Source organism: Chiroxiphia lanceolata, chromosome 3, assembly GCF_009829145.1.
Source record: "Chiroxiphia lanceolata isolate bChiLan1 chromosome 3, bChiLan1.pri, whole genome shotgun sequence".
Taxonomy (NCBI): Eukaryota; Metazoa; Chordata; class Aves; order Passeriformes; family Pipridae; genus Chiroxiphia; species Chiroxiphia lanceolata.
In genome coordinates this window covers 25,069,130-25,081,751 of record NC_045639.1, presented here as the reverse complement: position 1 = coordinate 25,081,751, position 12,622 = coordinate 25,069,130, and the positions used below count along the sequence as shown (strand labels likewise).

The 12,622-nt window shown below is 37.2% G+C and overlaps 1 protein-coding gene across 1 annotated transcript in view; it reads left to right on the top strand.

Moving 5' to 3' along the window:
• HAAO (3-hydroxyanthranilate 3,4-dioxygenase) overlaps window positions 1–12,210 on the top strand; it is a 33,661-nt gene extending 21,451 nt beyond the window's left edge. Inside the window, exons 7-10 of the mRNA XM_032683261.1 lie at window positions 7,098–7,243; window positions 8,371–8,439; window positions 9,558–9,640; window positions 10,981–12,210. Coding sequence (XP_032539152.1) covers window positions 7,098–7,243; window positions 8,371–8,439; window positions 9,558–9,640; window positions 10,981–11,059 — 377 coding nt within the window. The 3' untranslated portion in view covers window positions 11,060–12,210. The remainder of the gene's footprint in view (window positions 1–7,097; window positions 7,244–8,370; window positions 8,440–9,557; window positions 9,641–10,980) is intronic.
• Window positions 12,211–12,622: the final 412 nt, after the last annotated feature.

Genomic DNA, 12,622 nt, shown 5'->3' with positions numbered 1-12,622 from the left:
TAGCACTGATTCTCAGCGTACCCAGGGTAATTTACAATCTGGACTTAGAGTCTAGTCAGTATGGTTAGAATACATCATAGTTTTATGCTTATGATTCAGAGCAGACAAGCACTAAGGAACTGAATGAATATGAAAAATTAGGTGCTTTCTTCAGTTAGTGGAGCAGGGATGCCATACAACATAGGGCATGGTCTGTAAATGTCTTGTGGTTTTAGTACTGCTATTAAGCCACTTATAAGGGTGAGCTCAGCACTATAAAAATCAGTTTCTGTACTGTCATCCTCTGTAGCTAATCCAATGCAACCTCTGTAGAAAGTATTTGCTGTTCAGTCTTGTTTCACTGGTATATAAAAACAAACAGATATTTATTCTTCAACTTTTTCTTATTTTCAGTTTACTGGCTGGTGGGAAATATTAATTCAATTAAAACAACCTCAGAAAACTAAAAATATGGAAAAAGATATTCTGTCTATATTTACATTAGAGCAAATACAGGGGCATGCTTTTGAACTTAAAATAACTATAAATATTTGTGCCTTTCTGTTTTAAGAACATTGAAATAATTCCAAAGATACTGTCACTGTGGGGTTTTTTTTGTTAAATACGAATGATAATTTCGGAAATAAGTTTTAATTGCTATATATCTGTTTAGAAAATTAACTATTTGATTCTCTTTTCTTTCATCTTTTAAGCATCTCCAACATACCTAGACAGATCACTCCTTTTCTCTACGTTACTTCTTCTTTGAGTACTTGTATTAAAAGAAACAGCATATGAGCTTTTAGATATTAAGAATTGTTCTTCTAGGGAATTTATTTTGTAAACAGCCACCAGGAGGTCTTCAGGACAGAACAGTATTCAAACCAATGGCGAGTCAATCATTTTAAACTGTCTAGACCCATCATAATTGTACAATTCTCCAAATCATCCTCTCTGTAACTTTTATCAACAGTTTGAATCTTCTATTTTTTCATATATTTCTCTCATTCTATTATCCTCACTGCTGTCTTCTGGCAAAGATGCTCACATAAATACACTATTCATCTTTATCTTGTCATACCTATATCCTTTAAATAACTTCCAGGTCATGTTTATATTGCTTCTGAAGCCCACCTAAACTGCAAAGGATATGTAGGTGGAAGAAGGGAATAGAATCATCTAATATAACCCTCCAATCCTTATAAACATGCGTCCTCTCACTGGCTTCATCCATTTTCTCTCCCCTCATATTTAACAACTTTCCACTCCACACCAGTCCCTAAGGAGTATAGAGCTTATACTGAAGATGAACTGCTCTGACAGACCAACCTAAGTCAGCAATATTTAATACACAAATAAAGTAGGATTACAATGTCTGGAGCATGGCTGCTATATCTTCCATATAAAAGCTTCTACTAAATTTTTTAATCCCAAACTACAGTGTATTGTCCGAAACCCAGGAATACAGGCTGCACATTCTCTGGAGCCAGGAATGTTCCAAGACGTTCATTAGGCTCCCAGAGTCCAGAACTGCTAAAGATAACAGTCACCAAACAAAAACCCAAGAAAGTCTCCCATAAGAAGTCTACTTCTCCCACAGTATTTATTCTCAGTTGAGCCTCCTCAAAGAGAAGCAGAACATAAACTGTTGTCTCTGGGAGATCTCCTAATGCTTCACCAAGCCACGATGCACTTTTAGTGCATAATGTATATAATAAACATATCAGGGAAATAGGAAGAAATGCCTTAAAAAGTTGTTCTCTCTGTTCAGACTTTTGTGAAATAAAAGAAAAAATATTTAAGAGCTCTAAAGCTCAGCAGATGTGTCTTCTCTAATAAAGTAACTTCTTTCTTTCTTACCCTCTTAAATGCTCCCCAGACAGCAACATCTGAAACAGAAAACTCACGGAGTCAGTCCAACATTTTCACTGCATTTCTAAGGCTATTTAGTAGTAATAGCTCACACATATACAAATCTTCATCTCACAAATGTAGTGAGGTCTCAACACTTGTTATAATGAAATAGCCTATTCCTTCTCTATAGAAACTGAAGTTACACACAAAGAGGATTAATGAAATGTCCACATTTATAAAAGGCAGATGCAGAAACAACATTAAGATTCCTGATTTTAGGAATGGAAAAGCAGTCAGTATTTCTCAATACAATTTATCATTCTTAATTACAATAACCTAGCTAGATCATGAAGAACCTTTAAACAGAATTATGGCCTAAATATTGCCTTTTTTTTTTGTTCTAATTTCTTTCCTCCCTTCTGGCTGATGATATCTCCTTTGGAAAAGGCTGTATTTCTTTATTACAGAAATATTTTCAAGGCTTTCCTCATCAAACTTCTTTGTTTCAATTAGGAAAAAAAGAATTGTTGCTCAGTTTCCAGCATAGATTTAATGACACAAAGAAAAATGTGCCTAGAAATAATTACAGAGACAAGTCATAAATTAGCAGTCACGCCAATTCTCAGGGCATGCTACAAAAACAAATACAGTTACACAGGGAATGTATGATTATTCCAAGTGAGTGCTGTATTTTCAGCTAAATGTTTTTGCATCTATACTCAACAACAGTGAAATGAACAAACAACCCCCAAAGTAATCAGTCACTGTCGGTGCTTTCACTCTGGCTTTTTATATGGAATGAGCTAACTACTTGTTTTTTCAAACCCCGATGTCTGAAATTACATCCCTAATTTCACAGGTTTTATTTGCAGAGGTATTAAAGTCCTAATAGTCTCATTGACATTTCTGTTAACATGGAGAATAAAGCAGATTTTTCCATAGAAATTAGGTAGGCATATATGGGAAAAACATCCCAGGGTGTGTATTATTGCTGACGTTGACAATTAAATGTGAAATGCTGCAAAACCCTCACATTAGAATTATTCATTATAATATATAGCGTTTAAGAGATGCAAATCATAATTAGAAAGTGCACAGAAATAAATGAATACATAATTTAAAAATAACTCATGAGCTCTTTATCCATAGTCTGGACCATTGAAAAAACAAAGAGGGTTCAATGGCTCCACTTTGGATAAGGATGTCTTCTACTTTTACAGAGGGAGACACCATTTGTAATGGACTGTCTCACATCCTTGTGTAGAGATGGGGCCACAACATGCAGGGGCAGATTGTTTCTGAGGCAGCACAGTGCCTTAGGATTGAGGGGATTTTATAATTAATAAGAATATATAAGGAGATTTAAAGATTTGAAGACTGTTCCATCTAGAGTGTGCTGTCTAGAAGTAAAGGATGGCACATCACTGAGAAATACAGTTTTTCAGAAAGCCAACATAATCACTTTGACAGTTGACCTTATTTCAATATATTTCACGTGCTTTTTTGCTCTTTTCCTTTGCTCAAATCCTGAAGAAACAAGGTTTGTAAGAGAGTTATGGAAGAGCTTGAGAATAATAGGGCTCAAGAAACACTCAGAGAATGAGATGTTCTGATTTTTTTTTTTTTTTACAAGAAAGCTTAGGCACATCACAGGGGTAGGGGAGAGAGACCTTCCATGTAACATGTGAGTCTGGGGTTAGCAAATACAGCCCCATATACCTGGTAAGTTAGTGTCAGTCCTCTTTTACCTGTCCTCTCTATTGCTGTCAGAAGTACAGTGCTCCCAACAAGCTCAGCCTCTTCCTTAGATGGTCTCTTTGGAGGCTGTAAATACCTGTACATTCATTTGCTGTTGTCTTGCAAGCAGTTCTCTACTTTTTACCTGGATTAATATTCTCAGACTCAGTACAGTCTCTATTGTTTAACTGAAATCAACTTCCTCTAAAACCTGTGATTTCCTTTTTTAAATGTTTACAAACTCATTCAGTAAACACGATGTATTTTTCAGTTTAACATGATATCATCACATTCTAATTTAAACCTGAAAAGAGCTATAATCCTCATAAAGAACACATCACTGTGATATGAATTTTTAATAGTAATTATCTACAAAAATGGACTTTAGTATTGAACTGTTTAAATGGTTGTCCTGAACACGTAAGAAAATACTAGATTTGATGTTCCAGTTAGTGTTATATTACTTGGAAAAACATGCACAAGACTTTTAGCTGATTAGCTTAGAAGTGCCATCTTCTTGCATTTTGCTGGCATATTTTTACTTTTACCATCATTAAACATGTTGTCTCCTTGTCCCACAGTATTGCTAGAACAGAGCTCCAGAAACACAGACTTACACTTCCTGAGATACTGTTGAAAGCTAATGTACAGGCTAAGCAGAAATATATGCAAAAATATCTAAATATAAGCCATTAACCTGATAGGAAACACTCAGTTCCTTCGGAAGCACCAGGCTTCAACTCTGATATGTGTGGGACTGCAAAAGATTGGATTGTCTTCATTATAGCTTGTTAGCTCAAGTTCACAAGCACTGGGGCACAGCTTTTAGCATCATGCAAGGAATCAGTATCAGGGTTAAATAAGAACTCAGTCAAGTAGTCAAAATAATGTCACATATACGTCACATACCTCATCACCATAGCACTGTCTTATTTGTTCCGCAGTAACAGATAATCAAATCATTGTGCCGGACTGCACTATAGATTAATTTCATGCAGATGCAGTTTTCAAAGGCCCTTGTGCTGTCACTGGGAAAGTGTCATTAATATCAAAAGTAGCATTAAGCCAAAACCCCATCACAGGCCAGGGTCTGCTGACAAGACAAATGTCAAAAAAACAGCTCTTGAATTGAGGAACTTAATGTCTAAATAAACAAAAGTCCACCTTTACATGAAAGTAAATGAAACTGCTAGAAATTGCCTGTATATCACAAGCAAGAAAGGACTGCACCATGTTAAGTGCAGGATGTATTACACTTTACACTGACCCCAACTATACATAGGCCACCATATGGTGTTGTCCCATGTGTGTTGTCCCTGTTGGTCAGGGCAGCTGGACTCAGAGATAACTAGAAAGAGGAAAACTAACAAAATTATGTTTGTGGAGAATAATTGACAGAAGTTAAGCTACAAAGTTAGGAGTTTATAGTTACTTGTCATTGTTAGATTTGTGTTGCTTCATGGTCAGAACACAAACAAGTACTTTGGCTTTTTTGTACCTCAGATTCCTTGCAACTCATGGGGAGCATTCATAGTTCTGCTTGCCTAAAACACCAGAGTGCCATTCCTCAAGACTTGGCTTTTTGCTATCCATTCTCCAGCATATCAAGTCTGAACGTACTTGTTAGCTTGATGCTAGAATTCTTGATCTATGGAGAAAACACAGCCCCCCTGAGTTGAGCAGGATACTCATGACATCTCAGTATTTGTTAGCATCTTGGTATTTGTCAAATAAAAAAAGAAAAGAATCCACCAAACCGCTCCACACCTATCTCAACAAAGACATGCATGACAGAAAGTCCTGTCAGAAAGTTACCAATGGGTAACTTTCTTGTACTTCAAAACTACAAGAAACTTTTCTAAATTCAAGAGTTATGAGTTTTATTTTGATAACAAAACCAACCAAACAGAAACCCCTAACTGATAAATATTCCTACTATTAACGGAATAAAATATTTTAAAGACTTTTGGAATACTAATTGCACTGAGTACCTTCTGATAAAATTTCTGATAAATGTTCTTTTTCCCCTTGGCTATATCATAGCATTTAGAGCTTTATTTTGTATCTCTCCCTTGAAAAAAAAAAATTTCCAATGCAGGTTTCATTGAGCATATGCATTATTTAAGGACAAAGCATTTAAGTGTTCTTAATTACCTCCAAAACATGTTTGATGAACCTGTGAAAATTAAACAAAAAAACCCCAAGAGAATCAGACACATATGTGGAAAATAAATCACCAATTACCTTAACACTGCATTTTAGTGTTATCAAACAATAGAATATAGAATGTTTGAGGCTATATCTTTTTCATGTTTAAAGTCCAGAAAAAAAAAACCCTTTAAATAAAAATTTCTTATTTTGCTGCAGATTTCTTCAGATGGCTTTCAGTATTTCCTGAAAGAGACATTACCAAGAGAAATTATTTCAAGAAACATATTGACTTCTCCCAATTATTTTAATATCACAGAATGGGTGAGGTTGGATGGGACTGCAGTGGGTCATCTGGTCCAACTTCCCAATATAATGAAGAAGAAATTTGAATGGCAAAAACTATTTCTACACAGCTTATCTGGAGATGAGCGTACTCGGTACTCACTATGATGCCATAAACAGCAATAGCATCTTCAGTACACTGCTATCCTTTGGATGCACTGACCTTCCCACATCGTTCAAAAACTTCATAGAAAATGGTCTTTAATGAAAAAGTGGCATGATACATTAAAAACACACAAACACTACATTTGGGAGAAAACCACCTAGTGAGTTCTTCTGGTATCTAGTTGGCATTACTGTTTGAGGTGTTCCCCCGTGGCATCTCAGAACAAACCACTTAGAATCACTCAGTCAATTGCACTGTCTCTTCACTTCATTGTGAGCTGGTAAATAACTAAAACTCATTTCGTATACCAGCAACATGCAGCACAGATCTTGAATTTTGCCAGCTACACTGAAATAACATTTAGTCCTCCAGCTATTTTAAATCAAATTATTTATGAAGGAGAATTACTGGAAATCAAATCCAGCTACAACTCCAGGAACAGTACAAAAAAAAATAATATTTTAGGTTGCGATAACCTGTTTGCTTCACTGTGGTCAATGTGTTTAAAAACATATAGGGGAGAAGCCAGTACTAGCTATGTGAGAGATCTAGAGCAAGTTGGTTCTAAAGGCTGAACTCCACTTATATATGGGGATATGATATGAGCAAAGGCTCAAAAATTATACACCACATTTTACCAGTGCAAATGCTGATCTGAAAGAAAATGATGAATATACAGCCAAAACTAGTCTATTGCATACTGTTTGAATACACAGTTCTGAAAATATCTTTGAAGAAACCACTCTGTAAAAATACACAGATAACACATGCATCTTAGAATCTCAAATAAGGAGTCCTGATAATGACCTGGTTACTGTTACAACTGACTTTTGACTAGACAGTAGCTGTAAATTGAACCCTTCAAGTAAAATGTTTGCAAAGATCGAGGGAAGTAAGTATTGCTGATATCTCTCTGCCTTGCTTACAGATGAACTCCTGAAAGAAACACCTTTCCCACTAAATTCCACTTCCGTTATGGAGCCATTTTCCTTCCCAGGCTGGTTAAATGATCATCGTGGTGAAATAAAACAGAAGAAATCCTTGAGTATGTTTGGAGATAATTTTGAAACAGAGGTAGGGGGGTCTAATTTCTCTAAAAAGAGAGGAATATTTTTAAAGGTACAGATAATACATACCTGCTGTCCAGACCAAGTGAATCCAGGCCTGAGAACAATATATAGTCAGCAGAGAAAGTTATGCACCCTGACAGAACTCAGTTTTAGTCTGCCCTGCCCTTCAGAAATACCTTTGTCCATTGTTTTGATTAGCTTAGGGCAAGGGCTTCCTAGCTCATTACTTCCATTCACAGAATCAACCTGAATCTTGTTTCTATTAATTTCCTTTGGGATTAAAACAGCTCCTTTACTCCACTCCTCTGCCCCACCCCTCTCCTCCCCACCCTCCCCCCATATTTCCCAAATCAGAAGCACCAGCATGATGCAAATATTACTGAAGTGTGTTCAGCTTCCCTACGTGTTTGAAGAGCATTCATGGTGCCAAAGTCTAATACAGGTGTGTAAACACACTTTTTTTCTCCCCCTCAATCTACATTAAAGTGGAAACAAGGAAAACTGGAGAGCACCAGAGAGCCTGGGCTGCACTAAAATATTGCACTGTCAAACACAGTCTAGTGTGGGTCTAAATGAAGCTGTCACCATTTGATATCTGTGCTGTATGCATGTTGTTTACAAAACATATTCTTCCCCTGAATTACTTGGAGTCACGCTGAAGAATCCAATACATATGACAGCAAAGTGACAGTGTGGGACTGTCATGAAAGGGCAGATAATGAGAAAGACAAAGTCTGGTCTTCAGCTTTTTTTATTTAACAGAGGAAACTTTCCTACTTCAACAGGCTCTTGACAGGGCCCAGAGTTCATGAGGAGGAAGTGCTTGTTCCAAGAACAGAAGCAGGAACCATGTAGATGCAAAACTGAGAGTAGGAGGAAGCAGAAGGAATAGATAAGCGAGGATGCAGAGGAGCATAAGGAGTGGCAGGTGTGATCAGTTCCCTTTTTATCAGTAGGAATCAATATGAGAATACCAAACATAGTGTGAATTTTAATGTCTGTAAAAATAACGTCATCTTCTATGAATATTGTCCTGTAAAAATAGAATGTATTAAATGCTCTTGGAAGATGAATATGGACACTTTGGTCACTGGGATGAATCCATTACTTTTTTTCCTTTTTTTTTTAAAGGTTATAGCTTATGGACCAGGAACAACTGAGAAAAGTAAAAAGAATTCAGATATCTGGATATGGCAGCTGGTATGTGGCAATTCATGCTTGTTAACTGATGAGTTCATGTTTCAGTTCAGACTGAACAGTAGTAAAACCTTCTAGCAACAGAAACTGGAACAATTACCTTCCTTCTCGTAGATAAGATCACCCGTAGGCACTGCCTTTCAGCTTTAAACTGTAAGGAAAAATAACTGTAAAGTACTGCCACCATAACAGCCTCTTTTTCCTCATCTTGTACATTGAGGACTGGCATCTATCCTTGTTGAGGATTTTAATACACCCTACCTAGGATATGTCCTGTAAATATATCAGAATGCCTCTAGGTGATAAGACAACATCACCTATTAGTTCTGCCTTGAAGCCTTTGTCCTCATACTGAAGTCAAACTGGAATCAAGTAGAATAAGCTAATAAAAAAGTCTGAGAACTTGTTTATACTAAATCACAGTGGTAGGTGATCCACATGTCCTTCATTCAACTGGCTCCTAGAAAACTTTTGCAACCCAAGGGAAAAACAAAGAAAAGATAGCTTTTGCTTACGCAAGTCAGGCTAGCTTGAGAGGCAGGTATTTCTATCAGTTCCTGTTCTGTTGAAATTCACAGGGACTATGAAATACTAATTAAAGACAATCTTGAAAGACATTTGTTTACATTGCAGCTTACAGCAGCCAATGCAGTCAAGACCTTGTGGCTGGCAAGTACCTGGGTCCTCTGTTTGACAAGATAATAACTAGTTGATTCCAGTCTGGATGGACTCAATTTCAGTCAGGTCTCTGCTTTTTAAGACTTAGAAAAATATTAGAAAACTAGAAGAGGAGCTTCAAGTACCCCAGAAGATTCTCTCTGTGATATATGGGGCTGTACCAATCTGCAGGCTGCTAGGTTAGATAGGTAACAGTGTACCCCAAGAGTCAGACAACAGGTTGCTGGTTTACGATGGGGAACAGTGAACCATGAAGCATGTTTTTTTTGATGCTAATAGCATTGGACAGGGAAGGTCAACTGAATATTTAGCTAGGCCTCATGAAACAGAGCAGGTTTGAGGTGCTCTTTCAGTGGGAAAGATTTACATTCTTGTAGAATTTTCTTTCTGCTAGTGACAGGTCATGGAAAATTAAAAGCTGGTTACCTGTTCTTTCTCTTCAGGAGGGCACCTCAACTGTTACCTTGGATAGTAAGACCCTGACTCTATCTGCTGGTGACAGCCTGCTCGTTCATGCCCAGTCTATGTGAGTAGAGATGAACAGTGGTTCAATGCATGATTTCCCAGCTTCCAGCAACATAAATTCTATGTATTCAGCCCTCACCAGGCTGGGCATCACTGGTGCAGAAATATTCACAGAAATCTGTGAATGCAGGATTTGCAATAGCCTCCATTATTCCTCAGGGCAAAAGTGTTTTCAGGAGGAAAAGCCAGACATTCATTCTAGTTCACCTCTTATGATTAAAGCTGGGGAAAATAAAAAAGCTAAGCACTACCAAGAAAATCAGCATGCAAAAGACCATGCATAAACATAGATGGCATGAACAGACAAATTGGTGCTCACAGCAGATCATTTCAGCATCAGACCAGGCTTAATCAATCAGTGCAGGAAGATTTGGGGTTCAGGCTAAGAACACAGCTCTCTTCCTGGAGTAGGATGCATACAGCTCTTTTATAATCATGATACACATAAAGGGAAAAGACAGTGAAAATAGCTTCCCAAAGGAACAGAAAGGAAGATGTGGAAAGTGACAGAAGTTGATAAAGTGCCCAGCATGAAGATGAAGGATGATTTATACTCACTGTAGCAGGTCATAGGCAAACGATAAAAATGACCTTCTTTCCTACAAGAAAAATCTAGTAAATAGTAGTGCTGACTTCTGCACCTTTTGTAAAGCCCTGAAAACATTTGCTGAAAGAGCTGAGACCATTCAACAGTACACAGAACTGTTCTCTGCAACTGTGATTCCAACTTGCAACCATATCTTCCCTTCACCATTACTTCCATCACTTCGGTAAAATCACTTAAATTAATTCCCAGCCCTGCAGTCCAATCAGTGAGCATGTGTTTTCAAAGCCATGGCACAATGCACATGCACGGTTCACATGGCATTAAGACGTTTATCAGACTTGTACAGCAGACACCTTTTACTGCATGCACACTGACTGATCTCTGTCCCACTCTGTAACTGGCACAGATTCAGCTAATACAAGTGATGACCACAGGAAAAAAAAAAAGCTATTAAATTTGTAGACACTAATCTCACTACAATAACAATGGTACTGAGGTGATTCTCTTCCAATCATGTCACTGAGATTAGAGTAGATGCCTTCCTCATTGGTTCATCCATAAGTAGATAAATATTCTTCCTCACCATTTCATGATGTTCAACTTATATTAGTGATGGGCAAGAGTTATTCCCTGAAATATCACAAGATATCCCAATATAGAATGAGAACAAATGCAATTAGAACAGAACCTGCTTGTTTTCCCCTCCTTTTCAGTAGCATCAACATTTTAGTTGATGGTTGATTATGTAGTTCCCCTCCATACACATGGGATCATCTCTCTCTTCATTCTTGCAGGTATAGCTGGAAAAGAACAGAAGAATGCATTGCTCTCTGCATCACTCAGGATCCAAAACGCAAGCAGCCTTATACCTAGCTCCTGTGTCAGTTGACTTTGATGATAGCTAAGTTTTAGCCTACTTGTCTTAAAGATCTTTTAGGCAGAATTCCTGGAAATTTGAAGTCTAACACAATGATTAAACTGAATTAAGTGGAGTCAAGTGCTGTGCCCAGTTAAAATCTTTTCCCCCAAACAAGGTTTTAGCAAAATTTACAATCACTAATTTTTTTAAGAACTACTGTTCTGTTGGGTTTTATCTGAAAGGAAATTAAAACAGGTCCAAGTAGTATCATATATGTTATTAGATAAGTAATCCTGCTATCTAGAAGAAGTTAGAGGCTTTTCAAATGCAAGTCTCTACCACAAGATGTAGAAAAGGAGATGGGATTGATACTGTTATACCTACTTAGGTAGAAGTCTTCATTTTGTAATTTGTTATAGATTAGCTACAAGATTTGTTACCCAGCCTACAGTAGGGGAGCTTTAATTGACAGTAGTTCACAGATCTTCTGAGATCTTTTGCTAAAAGTTTGGCTCATTTTTTTAAAGGTCCTATCTGCTGCACTGCTTGAGGATCTCAGTGCTTTGTGAAAGAGAGGAAGGTGCATTAGTGAAGAGGGAAGCAGTACCTGGAACATCAGGCATTACTTAGACCATCACTGTACTTGCTTCAGGTGGAACTTATTAGCAGTTTACCAAAACCAGCAATGCAGTGTCAAGCACAGCAGTATACCACACATACCATGCTGGATGCTGTGGATACACTACACTATCAAGAACATAGCACTGCAATAGGACCAACACTGGAGCACCTGGGTCATGGGTGTGTTCCTGTGCAGCAGAAATCTCAAGCCAAAGGAGCCTTAAGAAGTGTGTTAGGGGAATAAAAGAGCAGAAAAATTGTTGTAATCAATTTCCATTAAATGCTGCTGCTGCTTTTTGAAAAATGAGGCTTCTTGCAGAAATAATAAATATCAAATTATTTTTTCCTGCTTTTATTCCAAGAACTCTCCAGAGGGGTGTTTGTTTGGTTTGGATTTTTTAATTGTCCTTCACATTATTAAGATCAGAAAACAAGTTGAGAAAGTAAAAAAAGTTACCATTTCTTGGTTTTTTTAAAATTCTAATTAAATTCAGAAAAATAGTTCTTTATCACCTACAAAGCTCATTAAACTGAAACGTCATAAGTGTCTTTTTCAAGCGTTCATTCTTCTTATGAGAAAGACTCAGATGGTTTGGCTTACACTTAATATCAGTAGCTTTTCTAGCAAAGCATACAGCAAAACTTGGCTACATCCTCCTAATTACAGGAGACCTACTTTGAGAAATTGAACCTTGTCTTAAGGCTATTATAGGTGTGAGCTATCACACAGAAAAAGGAGCTATTGCATTCCCTCTGAACAAGGGAGTAATTTTTCTGATTACCATTGGTATTGGTGTGTCTAAGTGCAGGCAGAATTGACTACTTCTCAAGTGATCATCTATGATTGAGGCACCTAGGATAACAAAGTGTTATACTTTTAGTCCACCAGTTAGAGGGTAACCACAGAATTATTTCCATATTTCACACTGAATAAGTGAATAAAACACAGCCACATG